At 39.6% G+C, this 20,306-nt stretch overlaps 1 protein-coding gene across 6 annotated transcripts in view; it reads left to right on the top strand.

Moving 5' to 3' along the window:
* The window catches only part of tnikb (TRAF2 and NCK interacting kinase b), a 60,730-nt gene extending 41,038 nt beyond the window's left edge, over positions 1 to 19,692 (top strand). For 2 of the 6 annotated variants that reach the window (XM_084565627.1, XM_084565623.1), the window contains 11 exons: positions 3,793 to 3,974; positions 4,748 to 4,859; positions 6,909 to 7,023; positions 7,604 to 7,780; positions 7,872 to 8,015; positions 8,931 to 9,065; positions 9,337 to 9,437; positions 10,359 to 10,508; positions 11,045 to 11,204; positions 13,518 to 13,657; positions 15,005 to 19,691. In XM_084565627.1, coding sequence (XP_084421753.1) covers positions 3,793 to 3,974; positions 4,748 to 4,859; positions 6,909 to 7,023; positions 7,604 to 7,780; positions 7,872 to 8,015; positions 8,931 to 9,065; positions 9,337 to 9,437; positions 10,359 to 10,508; positions 11,045 to 11,204; positions 13,518 to 13,657; positions 15,005 to 15,088 — 1,500 coding nt within the window. In that variant the 3' untranslated portion in view covers positions 15,089 to 19,691. Of the gene's footprint in view, positions 1 to 3,792; positions 3,975 to 4,747; positions 4,860 to 6,908; positions 7,024 to 7,603; positions 7,781 to 7,871; positions 8,016 to 8,930; positions 9,066 to 9,336; positions 9,438 to 10,358; positions 10,509 to 11,044; positions 11,205 to 13,517; positions 13,658 to 15,004 lie in introns of all 6 variants that reach the window. The other 4 variants (XM_084565625.1, XM_084565628.1, XM_084565624.1 and 1 more) reach the window with 4 other exon arrangements.
* Positions 19,693 to 20,306: the final 614 nt, after the last annotated feature.

The following is a 20,306-nucleotide window of genomic DNA, read 5'->3' as shown; positions in this document are numbered from 1 at the left end:
TGTATTGCTATTAGTATTATACTAATAGTTCTATTAGTATTATTATTAAATATTTCTCATGCTAATTGTATTGCTTTTTTGATTATTTATTTTCTCTTTTTCTTTTCTCTTGCATTGTGTTATATTGCATTATTTTATTGTTTCATATTAAGGGGTCCATGTAACAAAGTTGCAGGATCCCTGTTGATTTTGTTGCGATTGATTTTGTTGCGATTTTTATTATTATTCTTCGCCTTATTTTTCTGCTTAGCTAAAAGTGTCTGCCCAGTACAAACTGCAAAGGCGAAAAGCATCAATCCTGGTAACTTGGTAGAAGTCCTAGCATTTCACTTTGCCAAGGTGTCAATACAAACATGCCTACAAGTAGGTGCCACTATAATAAGCCAATTTACATTTTGCCTCATATCTCGAGAACTGTGTGCCTTGGAAACAAAATTCTTTCTCCCTCTGATTCCTTATATAGCCATGGTTCTAATGGACTAGGCCACGCCTAGTTTCTCAAAAACTGCAATAGCTAACTTCATGAAATTTGGCATACACAATCTGTAAAATATTGTGTAGACACCCATCAAGTTGCGTGACATTACTTTCTACAGGGGGCGCTACAGGTGACACGGAAACATTTCATATGACTTTAAGGCCTATAACTTTTGAAATATTCACCCAATCCTTATGAAACTTAGCAACCGAGGTCAAGAGCAGCTGTACAATCATGGCAAGTTTCGTGAAATATGGGCTTTAGGGGGCGCTACAACCACTACATGTTTATATATAACAAACCACCACAGTCAACTGCTCAAAATTTTACAATAATAATCTGTGGATGACTCCTTACGATCCCACCAAGTTTCGTGCAATACGGTCTATAGGTGGTGTTACTGGTGACACTTGACCTCCTGTCAGGTCTTTTCCGATCTGCTTTACCCTATGACTCCCTCTAGTGGTAGACTGAGGCAATGGAATCTGTGGAAGACCGCATTCAATCCCGCCAAATTAAGTTGCTTCCGACCTGCCTGACTCTCATTGACTTGTCAGCCGAAGGATTCCTCCGCAGACACGTTGCCTCCTTTCAGGCCGTGTCTGACCCACTTATACCTCTGCGTCCCGCTCGTGGACGACTTCACTACAGCATGGACCCCTTTATGATCGCTTGCGATCATCTAGTTATTATTAGGGGTCCATGCAACAACATTGCAGGATCCCTATTGATTTTGTTGCGACAATGAAAAGTTTTCAAAAGAACTTTAGCAGGGTATTGATTACAGTTAATGTAATCATTAATGCAAGTTAATGGCTAATTAATTTTTACGGTGTGGCACAGTATAACTCCAAAGGTAATATTCTGTGAACTATATACCCAAATTTAATTAAACTTCACGTCACTGACAATAATATGATTCTGTACAAGCACCCCAACTTTTGTGACCCTTGGTCTCTAGTGGGCGCTACAAAAGCAACATTTCAATATCTCAAAAACTGCAATAGCTAACTTCATGAAATTTGCCATACACAATCTGTAACATATTGTGCAGACGCCCATCAAGTTGTTTGACATTACGTCTACAGGGGGTGCTACAATTGACACAGAAACATTTTATATGTCTTTAAGGCCTATAACTTTCTGGGAGTATTCACCCAATCCTTATGAAACTTAGCAACCGTTATTATAATATGCTTGCGTACAATCATGCCAAGTTTCGTGAAATTCAGGCTGTAGGGAGAGCTACAACAACTACATGCCTCCTTTCAGGCCGTGTCCGACCCGCTTGTGCCTCTGCATCGTGACGACTTCACCACGGCATGGACCCCTTTATGCTCGCTTGTGATCATCTAGTTTGTTATTGCATATCTAGTGAAATAGCTATTATAATTAATTGTATTTTTTCATTTCATTTAATCCCTTGATGTTCTTTTTACAAATTTTCTAGTAAGTTATTTTCAGGAATTTATTTTATTTTAAGATAAGATAAGACATGTTTATTAATCCCACGTATGGGAAATTTCCTTGTCGCAGTAGCACGGAATTTGGCAAATATATATGCAGAAGACAATGATGACTTCGACATGGTTAAAAAAAGAGTTACCAAAAAGACACAATACAAATTTGAAAAATATATTTGATTTTTTTATTGTTATTTGATTTGATTTGATTATAATTGATTTCAATTTAATTTTATGTTCTAGTTTTATGTCTTCCACATTTACACTTTAAACCAGTCATTGTTAAAAAAGTACACATACAGTTTAACACAATATGTAATGATGATAAATTCATCAGTTTAAATGAAGTAAAAAAGATAAATGTGGTTGTTGAATTTCTTTCATTAAGACATCTGAAAGCAGCTCCAATCATCAAATCTGCTGGCAGCAGGACAGATGCAAAACCAGATGAGGTGTTAACATATATTTAGTAACTGTAAGATGTAACATGACTCTTGAACTTTAACCTCTGATCTTCTTGCTCTGAGGCATGGTGGCATCTCTAGTTTTCCTCCTATCCCTGCATTATCCTCCCGCTCACTGAATCAGTAATGTGAATCTCCGGTAGATCTCCGGTAGTTGACGTCATCCATCAGTTATCCTCCATGAATGTTCTCATGTTCACTTGATGTACAAACAGCATCAGAAAGGTGGTAATTCAACTAGATGATCATTTTGGAGGATGGAATTTTTGTTGTCCTGGTGCAGGTCAGGATTTCAGCAGGTATCAGAGAAGAAACTACTGTATATTTAGGACTCACTATACTAGTGAATATAGGATATTCTAATATTATATATATTATATTTCTATATATTCTATTATAGGAGTCCTGCACTAAATCCTCCTTCATGACTGTTCAATTAATGTTGAAACAGCATCAGAAAAGTTAATCAGCAGGGCTCTCGATTATTTGAAACTAATGCTGAATAACAGAACCTTCATGAAGACAAAATTTTGTGCACGACTGTTAGAATAGAAAGTTTTGACTAGTGTGCATATAGACTGTGTACCCAATGAACTGGCAAGCATGTGTAAAAGGCCCCTTCAGTTTCAGGTCATGTGAGGCCACCGACTTTATTATATTTTCCTGTATGTATTTTATAATAATTCCTTCATTTTACTCTTTCTGAAACCAATAAAAGCATCAGTGTACAAATACTGAATATATCCTATTTACAAAGACTTTATTTAAAAGTCAGGAGATTTCTTGGCCAACTTGAAATATTCAGATTTTTGTGATTCTTGCATCCATTAAAAGTAGATTTTTCTTACTTTGTAGCTTTAACCAGCTCCAAGTGTTCAGTCACAAATCTTGAAAACTCTAAATGCAGCTTCTGTTATGTTATTTCATGAGTTTCAGTCAGTGTCAAATAAAATTTCAACAGCAAATGACTTTTTCATTATCAACTCTTTACTCTGCTAATTAAAAACTTTGTGTTGCACAGTATCAATCTGAAACGTAATGAAATGCCAATTTTCACACTTGTAGTGATGCCTCCTCTGCAGACATTCTTAAACAGCTATCTGAGCTATTTTATGTGTTTAAGAACATAATTCATATGCAGTGTGATAAATTTAATTTTTAAGCTTTTCCGCCAGACTGATATTAAAGATACTGGTTGGATATTTAAGAACACAAACCCTGCAGAACCAGTATTTAGACTGTGTCTCCCCATTTTTTTGTCATGGTTTACGAGCCAGGTCATGACAAAGAGAACTTGCAGTTTTAGTCTGTAGAGGTCTCTCTTTCCACGTAACTCATGGCGAAATAGCAGAATTATTTAGTTGACGTGTAATTCCTCATCCTCCAGGATCTGACGGCTCTTGCCAAAGAGCTACGGGAGCTGCGTCAGGGTGAGGAAACCAGCCGCCCGCCTGTCAAAGTGACGGACTACTCATCGTCCAGCGAAGAGTCTCACAGCAGCGAGGATGAGGAGGGAGAGGGCGGGGCTAATGATGGGACTGTGGCTGTCAGCGATATACCACGCATTATGTGAGTCCCTTTTACTGCTAAAGTCATTGATAATTTCTGCCTTAAAACTGAATAACTTTCATAATGGACGACTAATAAAATGAATCAAAAAGTAATTTGTGATTTCAGTCATACACAGTCAGCAAGCAGTTTATTAGGAAGAGCATACCAATGCTGGGTTAAGAATTTTCTCTCTCATACATAGAGATCATCTCAGCAGATTTGTCAAATACACATTTGTGCTGCTAATCTCTTTAAAGATACTGAGTTGGATTCAAGGGAGGCTAAAGAGATGTTCATGAAACCAGTTTGATGAAACTTATGATGCAGCAAAATATATTATATCATTAATATTGGTGTTAAAGAGACCAAAGTGGACCAAGGTGTCCATTTTCATTCCCTTATCTGACTTTAAGTTGCAGTGGCTATAATAGGAAGAGTAAGAAATACCAGACGTCTCTTTCTCTCTAGCAACAAATTACACATCCAGATGGGATACATTATCCCTCTAGTAAATTCTGGGTCTACCCTGTGGTCTACTCCCAGCTAGTCATGCCCCACAAACTTCCAAAGGAAGGTGTCCAGGAAGCAGGTGACCAAACCACCTCAACCTTTGAAGGGAAAGAGCAGCAGATCTGGTCTGACTGCCTCCAGATGTTTGAACTCCTCATCCTAGCTCTAAAGCTGAGCCCATGGAGGAATTTCATTTGAGCCACTAACCTGAAACCAAACTGACCAAAGTTGAGCAGTACAAGTTAATATAATGATTGTAAATGTTGATTTCTTTTGTTCAGGCCGGCAGCAAGTCAAGGTACCGAGGCCTTTGGCATGATGGGAGGTCATAATGACACCCATGGTGACTCGTATGGAAACAGCTCCCAGGACAGCACCCTTATGATGCGTGAGGTGGGTGTCAAGTTTTAACCTTTGATCTTTGACATGTGTACTGAAGCCCCGCTGACTTCACAAAACCCAACACTCATCACCCTTGCATGGCCGGCTGTTCACAGGTTTTGTTATGGTCTCTGTGTTTGTGACCCTTTGTGTACGTGGACATATATTTGAGATGTTATCCAAAATAACCTTTAATACCACAGCTAAGGTTTGATCATGTGATCAGAAATGATGTGGATCTCAATTAATAGTCACTTTTTATTAATAATTACAAATGTAACAAATACAGTGTGACTGGTTTAAGGTCCTGGACATTTCGACTGACCTAGAGTCAGTGATTGACCTATAACTGATTATGTATTTACTGGAAAATTGATCAGTAATCACACTAGCATACATTTAGGGCTGCAGCTAATAATTATTTTCATTACTGGTTATCCTGTAGATTATTTAGTCCACTAGTTTATATGCATTGTGTACAGACACGTGTCTTATCATGTGTTATCATGTTGTATCTTATCGCGTCGCGTCGTAACGTATCTTATCTTACCTTATTGTATCTTATCTCAACGTATTGTCTTATCATACGTCTTATTGTATCATATTGTATTTCATTTTAGTGCATATTATCTTATTGTGGATTTTATCTTATTGTATTGTATCTTATCATGTCTTATGATATATTATTTTCTCTTATGGTGTCTTGTTTAATCTTACTGTACCTTGGGGTGTCGAATCCTATCTTGTGTTATATTTGTTATTTTAAGCCAAATAATGAGTAGCAGTACACAGTCAGACTTAAATGTAAAAGGTAACAGCAGCACAGATGTGTATGTATCTAGTATATGGTATGTGTGCTAAACATTTTGAGAAGCACACATGAGGGAGTGCTTTTTTTCAGTGCCCACCCTACCACCCACCTACCCCTTTAAAAAAGATTACCACAAACATGGAAACAAACGCGATCTGCCCCCAGCAGGCTTCAGCTTCCCTCCATCACTTGACCTGTCAATCACAGCTTCCCTGCACAGTAGCCCGCCCCTCTCTCTCTTTTTCCAGAAACATGGGGAACGGAGGCGGAGCTCTACCGCAAGCAACGGTTTCCCCGGTAACACTAATCTGTTCCCTGGCAACGCCAATCTCCCCGATTTGGTGCAGCAAAGCACCTCCCCCCTGGTCTCCCCAGGCGATGCCTCTGGGGTCCAAGTAGGTGGAGCAGCCCCAAAATAATGCCCCTCTAATCGCCCCCCCCCCCACCCCCCCCCCAAAAAAAAAACAACTCCCCCGCACTTGATCCTGGAACACTGTCACACCACTCACCCTGCTCCCCCTCGCTCTCCCTGCTCACCCTGTCACCTGCTCACCCCATCACAACCTATCTGATTAGTCCTTTATCAGGGTGGGAAATTACCAGCAGCCACCAGACAGTAAACTTTTAATGCTGAAGTGATGCAGTTATTGCAGCTAATGGACAAATTATTAATCACGCTCTGTGTATTAATACATACAATATTAATACATTAATATGAGTAAAAATCATCTCAAACAATTGTGTTTTTTTGGGGGGCACAATCCGTTTTTTTTTCTGCAAACTTTAAATCATGGAGGAAGTAATACCTTTCAAGTGCTTATTTAGTCAATGTGAAACTAAAACAGTTTATAAAAAAAATGTTCATGTCAGCTGTCAGTCTCTACTTTCCCTTTTACGTCTTAGCAATATGACCGTAAAAACTGACATGTGGCTTTATTAGTTTCCTGCCCTGTCCTATTTAGATTCCCACTCTGGCTCCAGTGATCCCTCTGTTTCTCCCTCCCTTGCTTGGTTTTTTCAGCCTCTGATCCACAAAGTATCCTCCACCCTGATCCCAAGCACATGATACAGGTAGCTGATAAAATAATGGAAACAAATAATGAGAACCATTTTAAGTTCAAAGAGCTTTAAAGGCCAAAACCTCCTCACTCCACACAACCTGTGTTTCCTGTATTTCCATACCTGTTTCATCTAGCTTCCCCCAAGCTATTCTCAGCAAACATTTGTCTGACCATAATCTCTGTGATCAGCAGTATGGGATGGGAGGTGGCGGAGGCTCCAAGGCTTCCTTCACTCCGTTTGTTGATCCGAGGGTGTACGGGACTTCACCAACTGACGATGACGACGATACAAACTCTGCCTCGGGTACTTTACTTCTTCTTTGAGTTCTGCACGATGTTCCAGACCCCCAAAGGGCTCACAAGATGAATCCAAAGAGTATCAAATTAGGAAAAAAATAACAAAATCATGTTAATTTCCCAGATTTTTTTTTTCTAGAATTACTAAAGGACATTCTGGGAAAAAAAAAAACTCACATTCACAACCTGATAAGGAACTGCAAGTAATAATAATGATTATACAAGTTGAATTGAAGCATTGTGCACATAGATCAGAACAAAGTACTTAATTCTAGGTTTCAGTCTCTACTGTTTTATAGTGTCAACTTTTCAGTATTTCATATATGTTAGTTATTATGAATTTAAAGAAAATACTTGCTCATGAAGTTCTCACTGTTCATTTTATAGTGTTTTATATTGATGACATTAATGTAATCTGTAATGTAATTTTTAAGATAAAGAACAAATCTAGTGGTTGGAATACCTTCAAGTACCACAGTTAAAAATTAGGTCATCCATTTTAAATAAAACAATGCATATACACTGTGAGCATTGTAATGAATACCAGCAGATCACGTCTCAATGTCATGTTATTTGTTTTGTTGCAGCGCTATTTGCTGATGAGCTGCTGAAGCAGGAGCAGGAGCAGGCGAGGCTCAACGAGGCCAGGAAGATTTCAGTGGTCAATGTCAACCCGACCAACATCAGACCACACAGCGACACACCTGAGATCCGTAAATACAAGAAACGCTTCAACTCTGAGATCCTCTGTGCCGCTCTCTGGGGTGAGACCATCAACACCAACAACAACTTTGCAGTAATACAACACATGTTGAGTTACACAGGTGGTAGAAACAGATGTGGTTGTGTGTGTAGGAGTGAACCTGCTAGTGGGTACAGAGAATGGCCTGATGCTGCTGGACCGAAGCGGTCAAGGCAAAGTTTACAACTTGATTAATCGACGGCGCTTTCAGCAGATGGACGTCCTGGAAGGACTCAACGTCCTGGTCACCATCTCAGGTCAGTATAATTCTTTAGCCTCTTTCTGCTGCAGCTGTTTCAGCTTCATGTTACATTCCTCTGTTTAATGCTGCATAAATTTGAAGTTGTTAACATCACAGAACTATGGTGGCCGAGAAGTGCAAACCAACATTACAAAATGTGAAACACTTTTACAAAGCTTGAGACAAATTTCCATTTTAGAAAACATTTTTACATATCATAAAACAAAATGACATTGCCATAACACATTTACAAGTCCCGAAACAAATTTACTTTTACAAGTGGCGAAACACTTTTACAAGTTCTGATATAAGCTTGTATTTTCACATGATTGCGATTTCATTTTCAGATTTTCAGTATATCCATGATGCAGACTATAATTCTGGTGATTTAACAACTTGCTTCACATCCATATAAATTGTAAGCACCAGCACCCATACACCAGGGGGTGCTGCAGGGATGGGGGATTTTGCAATGACCCTCAAACCCTCATAGAAAATGGCTTCATTGATCAAAGTCATCATTTAGTACATTTTCAGATAATTTTCAGTTTCGGGTTTTACAAAATGAAGACATGTTTGGCTTTAAATCCAGGGGTGTGTTAAAACCAGCAGAATTTTTCTGCAAACATTTCTTCTTTGCCTTTGTTTAGCTCCAATTTTAGCTATTGTTTTCCTTGTTGCCTTTAAATATTCACTTGCTTCCCCAAGATATACAAGTAGGAAACACAACAATATTTTAAATGTGAGAGATGTTTTTTGTGGCTTATTTGACAATTCATTTTATTATTGAGTCACATTTTAAGAGATTTTTCTCAAATGTAAAACCTGAAAACAATGTAGAATCCTTAATTACCCAGATGTTATCCGTCTGGGACAGTCCTGGAAAATAAACATTTAAACACTTTTTCTATTGTACTGTTTCCCAAATCAGGGAAGAAGAACAAGCTGCGTGTTTACTACCTGTCCTGGCTGAGGAACAGGATATTACACAATGACCCTGAAGTGGAGAAGAAACAGGGTTGGATTACAGTTGGAGACCTGGAGGGATGTGTTCACTACAAAGTTGGTACGAGAGGATATGAACATATCTGCAATTTGATGGAGAAAAAAAAGATGATTAAGCTTTAAATTTCAAGACAAACAGTTGTTAAAGTTTGGGTGTAGGCAGGTGTAAATCAGTTGGTTTTAATCTTTGATTTCCTTTAAATCTGTTTTCAGTGAATTAAAACATTACAAAAAGTCCAGGGTTTGTTTTGAACAACTGTTACCGCGCTTTGTGGCCAATATGATCTTATGATTTTGGCCTAATGTCTACCTTGTTTTTACTTTGCCTGCAGTGAAGTATGAGAGGATTAAATTCTTGGTGATTGCTCTGAAGAACTCGGTTGAAATCTATGCCTGGGCGCCTAAACCTTACCACAAGTTCATGGCTTTTAAGGTAATCGAAATGTGCTTCAGGTTTTAGAAAAATGTTGCTATGTATTTGAGTATTTTTCTGAGCTATTTATGCTTTATTTGTCCGTGACACAACCTATCTGAGATACAAGATCTGTTTCAGAGAAAATCTCTGATATTTAGAGAAACCCATTTAAGAATCAGTGCCTTCAGTCAAATGGATGATGTGGATTTGAACTTACTGGCTTTTAATATCATCTGTTAATGAGGAAGTAGTTCAAATGTGTTTTATTCTGCTGTATTATGGATAAATAGTTATTTAAAAATAAGTATTTAATGGAAGATATTCAGAGGTTTAGCAGAATCACTCAAGAAAGTTGTTCTGACATACAATTTCTTCTAATGATTTGATTCTAGTGTTAAAAATGTCTCAAAACGCTGATGACTCCACTTACTGCAGAAAACACTAACTGTAGCAGAAGCAACAGTTAGTGTTTTCTGCAGTAAGTAATAGTTTCCTGTCCGTCACCTCGTAATCCCTGTCCAAATGATTTGATTGGCCCAACAGATCTTTACCGGACATATAGAATTTCACAGTAAATTTTGTGGATGCAGAAGTTGAAGCTGGTTTCTTGGCTTTCTGGCCTTTTAGCCTCCCAAGCTAATGGTATTTTTTCTGGCCTCCTAGACTTCTAGCTAATAGTATCTCTTCCTGTTTCCCCTTTTGAATGATGACTACTGCCACCTGTTGGTATGAAGAGTTATTTCATCCCACATGCCGAACATACCAGCTGGTTGTTGTTGTCTTTGTGGTGTGTTCAAGTGCAATTATTTGGGCCGAGCACAGGAGACATGAGAGGATGTCACATTTTTTGTTACTGATAGTTCTTTGATATCATGACACTTGCTGTGTCCTAAATCCATCCATGCTCTTTAATGAGCCATTTTCCTCTCTGTCTGCCAGTCTTTCACCGACCTGCAGCATCGCCCGCTGCTGGTCGACCTGACTGTGGAGGAAGGCCAGAGGTTAAAGGTCATCTATGGCTCCAGTGCTGGCTTCCACGTCATTGATGTGGACTCTGGCAACCCCTACGACATCTACATCCCCTCACATGTAAGGCTGTGTGTGCAGAGGTGTTGGAATGCACCTAATAAATGTGTCAGTTTGTGAGTGAATGAATGACAAATTACTTTTTGAGTAAATGAACGAGGGTCCAAAAAAGGACCGCTGAAAGAGTTAGAATGAATTTGTGAACAAATGAAGAGATGAATGAATGAATGAATGAATGGGTACGTTTACGAAAGAATGCTGATTGAGGTCTGGGTAAGTAACTTTGAGAATGAGTTGAAGGAATGAGTGATGAGTGTCCTCCTCTAACCCCAGTCTGGTTACAGCCAGAGATGGATGGAGTAAGAAGACAGTAACCACAGCAACTGCCTCACATTGCTTTTGGCAGTCATGAATCATGCTGCGCTCATGTCTGTTTCCATGGCGATTACGTGACCAAGCAATGGGAGACTCTATTGTTGCAGCAGTTTCTTCTATCTCAGGGTGGGGAAAGGGAGGTTAAGGAGGGAGGGAGGGGTCCAGCAGCTCCTAACCCCCTACCCCCATCCCCTCCAACCCCTACCCGTGTGTCGTCCTGGCAGATTCAGGGTCAGGTGACCCCACACGCCATCGTGGTTCTGCCCAAGACGGACGGTATGGAGATGCTGCTGTGCTATGAGGATGAGGGCGTCTACGTCAACACCTACGGACGCATCACCAAAGACGTGGTGCTGCAGTGGGGCGAGATGCCCACCTCCGTCGGTACGTCAACCAGTCAGCTCCTTGACCTCTGACTTCTATAAGCGGTCTCAGCAGATCATCTTTCACCTTCACCATTTATCTACCCCTTCTCCGTTCAAAGCAACACTCCTACCTCTTCCTGCCTTTCGCTTTAAGCTACACCTTCAAACAAGAAGCCACGAGTGTAGTCTCGCCTGTCTCATGAGCATCTTAAAAGAATACAACAGGTTTTTTGGGAGATTGGGTATATCAATGTTATGTGGTAAAGTGATGAGAACAACTGCACCTCCATCACTTCCATTTCTTTTGAGTAACACCACTAATGCAACTTCCAAAAAAGTAGTATCTTTCCAAAAATAATATTACTCATAACAAATTCAGATTAAAATCCCTAATTTCTGGCACATTATTGCATAACAGTTTTGAAGTCTGCATAACTTTAAACCTTGTTATAATTTAAACAAGTGATTTCTGTAAAAATTCTCACCCATAAGTAGAGAAATGAGCTATAGAGACCAAAATGTTTCTTGTATCATGTTTATGTAAACATGTAAACATGTTTATATCTGCTGTAAACTTTTTAACATGGAGGTCTATATGAGGTTTACTCCAGTGATTTACTCAGCCTCTAGTGGACATCAGTGGAACTGCAATTTTGCCACTTCTGTGTTAGCTTAATGTTTCAGCAAAGGAGGTTGCTGCAAAGTTTAGTTATAAAACAAACACTGTCACAGTCTGTGAGAATCTTAACATCGGTGTTCTCATCACTTAACAGGTAAGTTGAACAAAGCTACAGCATCCCAAAAAATCCAGTGTATCTCTTTAAGTTTAAGTGTTAAACATCCATCTGCTGCATGACTTAATAACTACACGTCCAACAGAGCATTATCTCTAACCTCAGGCCGACTGAAACCTTTAACGTCTCTTTACTTTTGTGTGTATTTTTGGACTCGTGTTGTTTGTCTGCAGTGTTGACTTCTGTCCTCTTGTCCTGTCTTTCAGTTACTAAAGTAGCTGAAACAAAGCAGTGTTTGTTTTGAGATTCAGTGCCGTGACACAAAAGTTCTGCATGAGATGATAGCAAGTGCAGTACATCTAATTTAATGCATTATTTATCATTACTCACAGTCAAACTGCATCAAGAGGAGAGAGGATACAATGGATCTGAGCTGGGCACATCAAGGATGGCTCTTGGATCTTATGATCCGAGTCAGTCAAACCTTCTTTGTATTTGCATTCAGCCTTTACTCTTTTATTCTCAGATATGAGTGTTCTCCGTCCAGATTGATTAAATGTGTGTGTGTTTGGCTGACTTTGGTGTCTCTGTCCTGTATATGTTACGTTTTACGTGTGGACATCATCTCTTGTTGACATGTTTGTGTGTATTTTACTGTTAGACCAGAGTTTCTCACAGCCAAGCCTGACCTCAGCCCCCCCAGCTCCCATCTACCAGGCAAAACATTAAATAACCTACATGATACATTTTATTCTCCACACACTGTTGATGAGCTGCTGGTCGATCCCTGTCCTCGGGAGGTGGGATCAGTTCTTAAAAAATATAAAACCATTGTTGGGAAAGCATACGAAGCAACTTGAAACCAAAACTCCAATGACTGTGAAGTCATCATCTGCCTAAAAACTATTTTCAACCAGTCAGTTTATGCCATATATTTGAGTGAAGTTTAAGTAATGTGCTCTTCACGTACACCTCAAAACAATGTATATCATGTGTCTGTGTCTGGATCATTGCAAGCATCAATCAAGCTTCACAACGATGCTTCTCTTAAAAGTAAGCTAGACCACTTTCTGTTCTAACTTTAATCCAAAAGATTGCAGCCTCTCTGCTCTCTGATGGGCTGACTTGTTGTCCTGTTAAAATTGTAGTTTCTGTATTAAGAAGCCGCTTGGTGACAATGGCGCTTTTCCTGCGGTCGAAAAGTTTTCCCCTGTGAAGTAGCTACAGGAAAGTTGGCCAGGTGCAGACCCCAGTGTCAGCTCAAATAAATCATTCAAATGAAATCAATCCATAATTGGAAACCTGTCTCACTGCATTACCCGTTGCCATTATCTTCCCCAACACTGATTGTTTAAATCAGTCAGAAACTGCTGCAATAATCTCTCTGAGGTGAGGCGGAGGAGGCCTCAGGTGTGATTGGCTTGGGTGTGAGACTGGTGCTGAGCCTTCTCCTGTCCAATCCCCCTCTCTCTCTGTGTGTGTGTGTGTGTGTGTGTGTGTGTGTGTGTGTGTGTGTGTGCCTGCGTGTGTGCACGCGTGTGCGTGTGTGTGCATGTGTGTGTGTGTGCGCACGTGTGTACCCTCTCCTGTCCTTGCAGCCTACATCCACTCTAACCAGATCATGGGCTGGGGAGAGAAGGCCATTGAGATCCGCTCCGTGGAGACGGGACACCTCGATGGAGTTTTCATGCACAAGCGAGCTCAGCGACTGAAGTTCTTGTCGGAGAGAAATGACAAAGTGAGTCTGACCCCTGCACACACACAGCTTCTATATTTCCCTTGAAGGAAGACAACACAAACTACATATGACAACATGCATCAGTTTTCCCCCTGTACATCTTGACGTTGACACACATCAACTCTTTCCTACTGTTTTGTTTTTCCAGCATCAAGTCATTTATTCATTCATTTTCTGTAACTGCTTGTCCTCTGGAGGGTCGCGGGGGGCTGGAGTCTATTGGGCGAGAGGCAGGGTACACCCTGGACAGGTCTCCAGTCTATCACAGGGCTAACACAGAGAGACAGACAACCATTCACACTCACACCTACGGCCAATTCAGAATCACCAATTAACCTAATGAGCATGTCTTTGGACGGTGGGAGGAAGCGGAGTACCTGGACAGAACCCATGCAGACACAGGGAGAACATGCAAACTCCACACAGAAAGGCCCAGTCGGCCGATGGATTCAAACACAGAACCTTCTTGCTGTGAGCCATCAGTGCTAACCACCACACCACTGTGCCGCCCAACATCAAGTCAGTTCCAAATCGCAGCATGAGACATTATTATTAATGATAGCAGAACACAAAAGGAAAAGGCCCAGATATACAGACTGAAAGCAACAGTGTTTGCACAGTTTTGCAGTTTTTTTGTAGCTACACACGTGGACAAAATTGTTGGTACCTTCCATTAAAGAAAGAAAAACTCATGATGGTCACTGAAATACCTTGAAACTGACAAAAGTAATAATGAATGAAAATTTACTGAAAATCAAGACATAGATTTTGAATTGTGGTTCAACAGAATCTTTTTAAAAAACAAACTAATGAAACTGGTCCGGACAAAAATGATGGTACCCCTAGAAAAGATTGGAAATAATTTGAGGGGGTTGAGTCTGTGTAGGCTGCAATGAAATCTCAAGACTATCAAGGCATAGGCATTGGAATATTATGAAGTTTCCTTCTATGAGCCCTGATCTAAATCCTATTTAACATCTGTGGATGGAGCTGAAACATGCAGTCTGGAGAAGGCACCCTTCAAACCTGAGACAGCTGAAGCAGTTTGCACAAGGAGTGGGCTAAAATACCTGTCAACATGTCCAGAAGTCTCATTCAGAGTTACAAAAAGTCACTTGATTACAGTGATTGCCTCAAGCAGTTGTGCTAAAAAATGTTATGTTAAGGGTACCATCATTTTTGTCAAGGCCAGTTTTTTTTTTAATTATTCTGTTGAACCACAGTATAAAAGCAATGTCTGTTTTTCATTAGTTAATTTTCAGTAAATTGTAGTCAGTGTAAATAGAGTCATGTCTACTGGAATAAACCCGAAACACATTTGAGGCTGATGTTGTCCTTTTCCTGCAGGTTTTCTTTGCTTCGGTGCGTTCTGGAGGCAGCAGCCAAGTCTTCTTCATGACTCTCAACAGAAGCTCCATGATGAACTGGTAACACTTTGATCTCCTTCGACCCACTACCCTACTCTTCTTCACCCTGAACATTGGCCACCAACAGGAGGGAGGGATGACGAGAGGACAGAGTGTGTGTTTGTGTGTGTGTGTGTGTGTGTGTGTGTGTGTGTTTGTGGAGGAAACAACAAGCTGCTGAACAAGTGATTTGCATCTGGACCACAGGAGCGTGACCCCCACATCAATACCTCCACCTGTAGGGGGCGCTCCAGGCCCAGTGAATGGCGTCACTGCCTGCTGAGCCAAGTGATTCCACATACTACTGTCAGCAGACGATGCCTTCTCCTTCCTTGTGCACTGTTCGACTGGGCTGATGGTTAATCTGGAGACTTTAAAGGACATGCCGAGAAGCCTTTGACCTCCCTGTTTGACTCAGTGGGGAGCTTTGGAGAAGTTATTTTGTAGCACATCAATGAATTTCTTACAGGCTGTTCACATTGCGAGTATTTTGGTAGGCTGCTGGCGGTGATGCAGGTGTTTATCTTATACTGTGGTCTGTTGTTGTAGTGAGTATAGTGGACTGGTTATTAAGGTAGCAGCAATAGGTGCAGAAGTGCTTAGATTCACCTCGCAAAGCCAGTAAGACTAATTTTACTGTGGTCTGATTAAACTGAATCTGAATCATTCCACAGAACATCCACACCAAGCCTGCTTGATTTGAAAATAAGTTTCTGTAAACGCTGACTTCAGACTGTGCCACATGAAAATTGACAATCGATGAGAGAAACCTGATGAAGTCTGTCAGTCCAGAAATTTAATTTTATTTCCTGCAAGAGATCAAACACATCCACTTAAACACTTAATGAAATCTCAATGTGAGTGGTGCTACAATGCGACCAATGGGAATACACATTTAGGACCACCATTTGGATTTTATTATGGGGCGTGTTTAGCCTGAAAGCAAAACCAACTTTCCTACCCCCATTCCTTTTTGTGGTGGAAAGTTGGTCTGGAGTCTCCCTGTTGGGAACTGATTATGCTCCAGCAAAGATCTGTCGGGGCAATCAAATCATTTAGGGGGGCTTTATGTGGTGATGGACAGAAGAGTAACAGTGACATACAACTACATGACTGATTGATTGAAGGACTATCCAGTTGTATGCAGAGGTATTTTTATCTCTACATCAGATGGCTTGTTACCAGACTCTGTGTCTGACTGATACAGTGACAACAAATTACGTGATGTATACTTCTCGATAAATTTCTTTATTGTTGTTAACTATCAATATCGTTTCCTACAGACTCAATAGCGGAATTGAAATGTTTGGCTTCCTGACATTTTGTTGTAAACAAATTCAAGCGCATAAAGCTCACCCGATCTTATTGGACCAAAAGATCTTTGCTTTAATCCCGAACAGGGCAAATCTGAAAGTCCCCCACAGAATTTTTGTTGGGATTTAATTTTCAAGAAGTGAAAACTCTGCAGCCGGATGACATGAAATGATAACGTGCATCAGTTTGCACTCTTTGTTTTTTTGCACTCTGTTTGACTCAGATCATAACCAATTAAATCAAATCAATTAAAACTGAAAAAGCCCTTCAGAAGATACTTTATCTTCTTCTGACGAAAACACAAATGTGGAAACGACAATTTCAAAATAACCTGGCTTAGTGTGGAAAAGGTCTATATGTAATTAATGACTCCTGATGAATAGTAGACTGATTCTGAGTAGATGTTTTCTAGACTGATGTCTTGTAGCAAAAACTTAAGGATGGCTTCTTTGCACATTTCCTTCTTAAAGCAAAAACGTATCAGCAAAAATGCATTGACCTTGAACAGTCTAGTATCTGCGGGATCTGGGTGGAGCAGCTGTGACTCAATGACGATGTTGCTTACAGTGTGAATACTCATTTCGAGTGCTGCTGCTGTCGAAACACCTTCTGTCTCTTCCCACTGGGAGAGTCAGGGACAAGGAAAACGGGAAATTTTACGCATGCAGATGCTTCACAGTCGACTTTGATGGCTGCATTATCCTGGCATGTTTCTGGCGGGGGAAGGAAGGATGTAGATATTGTACTATTGCTGCAACAGCAACACACTAACAAAATCTCCACATCGTTTTTCACAAGAAGGACTTGGCTGTAGAGTAATTAGCGAATTCTGGACATTTTTACTTTAGCTGCTCTTTGTTCTCACCACCTTTTTTTAAATTTTTTTTTTATTGTCCACGCTGTTCCGTGTGTGCTGCACTTGTGTAAATACTCACTTTGATGTAAAGGACAGACTTGCAAAGCAGGGGAGAAAAATATAACAGTCTTGCTTTTATTCTGGGTCATACCTCTGTAAATCTGTCTGTTCTGTAGTTTCTGTCAGATTGGAGTTTTTCTGAGCAACTAGGTAAGCAAGGATTAACTCAGAGGCTTGGTTTAACACCTTTTCTCAGTAGTTTATTTTGTAGTGCATTTTGCATGGGGACATACATGTTTTACCTGTTGTCAATTGTTTTGAATGGTACTTTTGAGGCAATACGCTTTTGGAGGGTGAGAATCTCTCACAACACTGAGCTGGCTTAGCTGATCAAGACTGAACACTGGAGAATGAAACATTTACCATCCAAGTTCTTTTATTTTGATGCTCACACTGAGAGCAGCTTATAAGGAGAGAGAGCAGGAGTGTCACTTCTTTGACTGTAAACGCTGGTGTTTGTGGGAGGAAACTGCTTTGTCTTTTACTAGATATTTCTTTATTGTTCGCTGATCTTAAAGAATGCGATGGATGTAAGTGATGCCGCTTTAAGGCCAGCTGAAGCCTTTTACATGTGCAGGATGTTAGCGCTGATCAACACCCTGTGAATAAAGGTCAGGAGGCAGCGTGAGTTTGGGGAACCATAGATTAAAAGATATATATACTGTAAGAATTTTCGTTATGATGATATCTTACTAATCATTTAGAGAAAGACAAAAATAATGTTCACTTATTAAAGCTTAGTTGTCTTTCTACAGAATAGAGAACATAGCTATAAGAATTTCTAAAAGAAATACAATGTTTTTATTGTGGTATTATTTGTATTTGTATTTCGATTTTTGTACGTATCAAGACTGTGAACGTATGTATGGCTGCCAGCCTTTGTGTGTTCGAGTGTGTGGATGAACAGGTGTCTGCACAGGTGTGTGACATGCATGTGAGTGTATGTTTTCACCCCGTCTGAATCACTGGAATCAGTCAAAGAAACCTCAGTCTGGTGACACACATCTGTGATGTTCGGAATTCTACAATAAATGTCCTCTCCCTGTACAGCAACAAAACCTGCTCTGCTCTCTTTCTTCACACCTGGTTTTTACAACAAGGTTCACCTGCACCGTGACATAGAGAAACCAAAAACTTCTATACAGTTAACAACTGTTAACAAACATGTTAACAAAAATAAGTGTATCTGAAGAATAAGTTCCTGCAAACTTTTTAACATGTACAGGAGATTTTCACTTGACAAAACAAAGTACTTTTTCTTTCTATATATCTGATTTTGTAAATGTATCTGTCAATAAATAATCAATTTTTGTAATAATTTTAGTTGTTATTACAGCAATAATTTGAGCTACATGCTAACAACAGGATGTTTACTCAAACAAGAATTATACACTCACTTGCCAGTTTATTAGGTACACTAGTAAATGTATTTTAACAGTCCTTCACAAAATTCTGCTTCATGAATGTTCTAATGTTCAGTTGATGTTGAAACAGCATCAAGGTAACAATTGAACTGAATGATCATTTTGGAGGATGTAGTTTGCAGTGCTGTTAAACTGTGTTGAATTAAACAGTAAAGTGTTTCTGTTATTTAGCCTAGCCCACTGACTAAAATGTCAAAATCTGGTGCTAAATCAAAATAATAGGAACATGTGTTGTCACAACACAATAAAATTAAATAGTACTACAAACCACAGCCTCCAAAATGAAAACACATTTGAAACAACAGCTCTCTCAATTATTAGAAACTAATGCTGAAAAGCAGAACCTTCATGAAGACAAGATTTAATGCAGGACTGTTATATTAGTGCAATTATGGCACGTAAATGTATTGGTCTGATCTAAATGTTACCAGACTCATGACTTTCAGAAGAACTGAGTAATTACACCAAGCTTGGACATATTTCAACCAATGTTGGACTATTCTATTGCATGCAGAAGTATTGTTTCTCAACAGACAATCAGAGCAACAAATTGTATGATGTATACCTGACAAGAAATACCTTAATCATTGTTAATTTTTTTCGCTGACAATACCTTTTACAACAGACTCAGCTGTGGAATCTAAATATCTCTCTTCTCCGATGGCAGCCATTTTGTTGGAAACAAATTCAGCTCCACTTCCTGCTCCTTTTTGTTTGAATGCAGATGTTGTTATTCTTCATTTTCTCTGTACTGGCTGAAACAATGAAATATTAAATAATTAAATTCAAATGGAGTGTTACCAGACTCTTCTGACGAGACTATTCTGGGGATAACTGAGCCTGCAGGTTGCAGCTATTACTCTAACATGCATGTCTTTGGACTCTGGGCAGTAACCAGAGCACCTGAAGAAATCCAAAGCTACAGGGAGAACATGCACTCTCCACACAGAAAGGCTTCAGTCAGGTGCACAGGACTAAATACTGTACCGTCATGTTCTGAGAATTATTATTACATAAAGAAATGAATAATCAGTTCACTGAAGTATATTGAATGCTACCATTCCAACTTGGTATATTCACATTTGTGTTTTTCTTTTTTGAATGCAGTTTTATCAGCATATTTTCAAAGTTCACTAAACAACTTTCATTCTTCACTCTAACTGTACATAGGACATAAAACACATGTGGTCTTCTTTTGCTGTTGTTCAGTATTTTATGAACACACGTTATGAACGCTCCCAGACTCGATTTCAGGTGATTATTGGGTTTAACAGCCCTTAATCAAGTAAGTTTCAGGTGGACACCCCCCAGACTGTTACAATTAAAAAACTAAATTCCCCACCAGACATTTAGAACTGAAGACCAGGATGAAACGTTTTCTTGTCTTCATGAAGGTTCTGGTATTCAGCATTAGTTTCTAATAACAGAGAGCTGTTGACTCAGCTGTGTTTTCATTGAGGAGGCTGTGGTTTGTAGAACAACTGAATCAACACATGTTCCTATTATTCTGACATTTTAGTTAGTGGGCTGGGCTAAATAATAGATACACTTTAGTGTTTAATTCAGTCCGGTTTAATTAAAACATATAA

Source organism: Chelon labrosus (genome assembly GCF_963514085.1).
Source record: "Chelon labrosus genome assembly, chromosome: 18".
Taxonomy (NCBI): Eukaryota; Metazoa; Chordata; class Actinopteri; order Mugiliformes; family Mugilidae; genus Chelon; species Chelon labrosus.
Note: the sequence above shows the minus strand (reverse complement) of the source record. Positions and strands in the feature narration are given on the sequence as shown.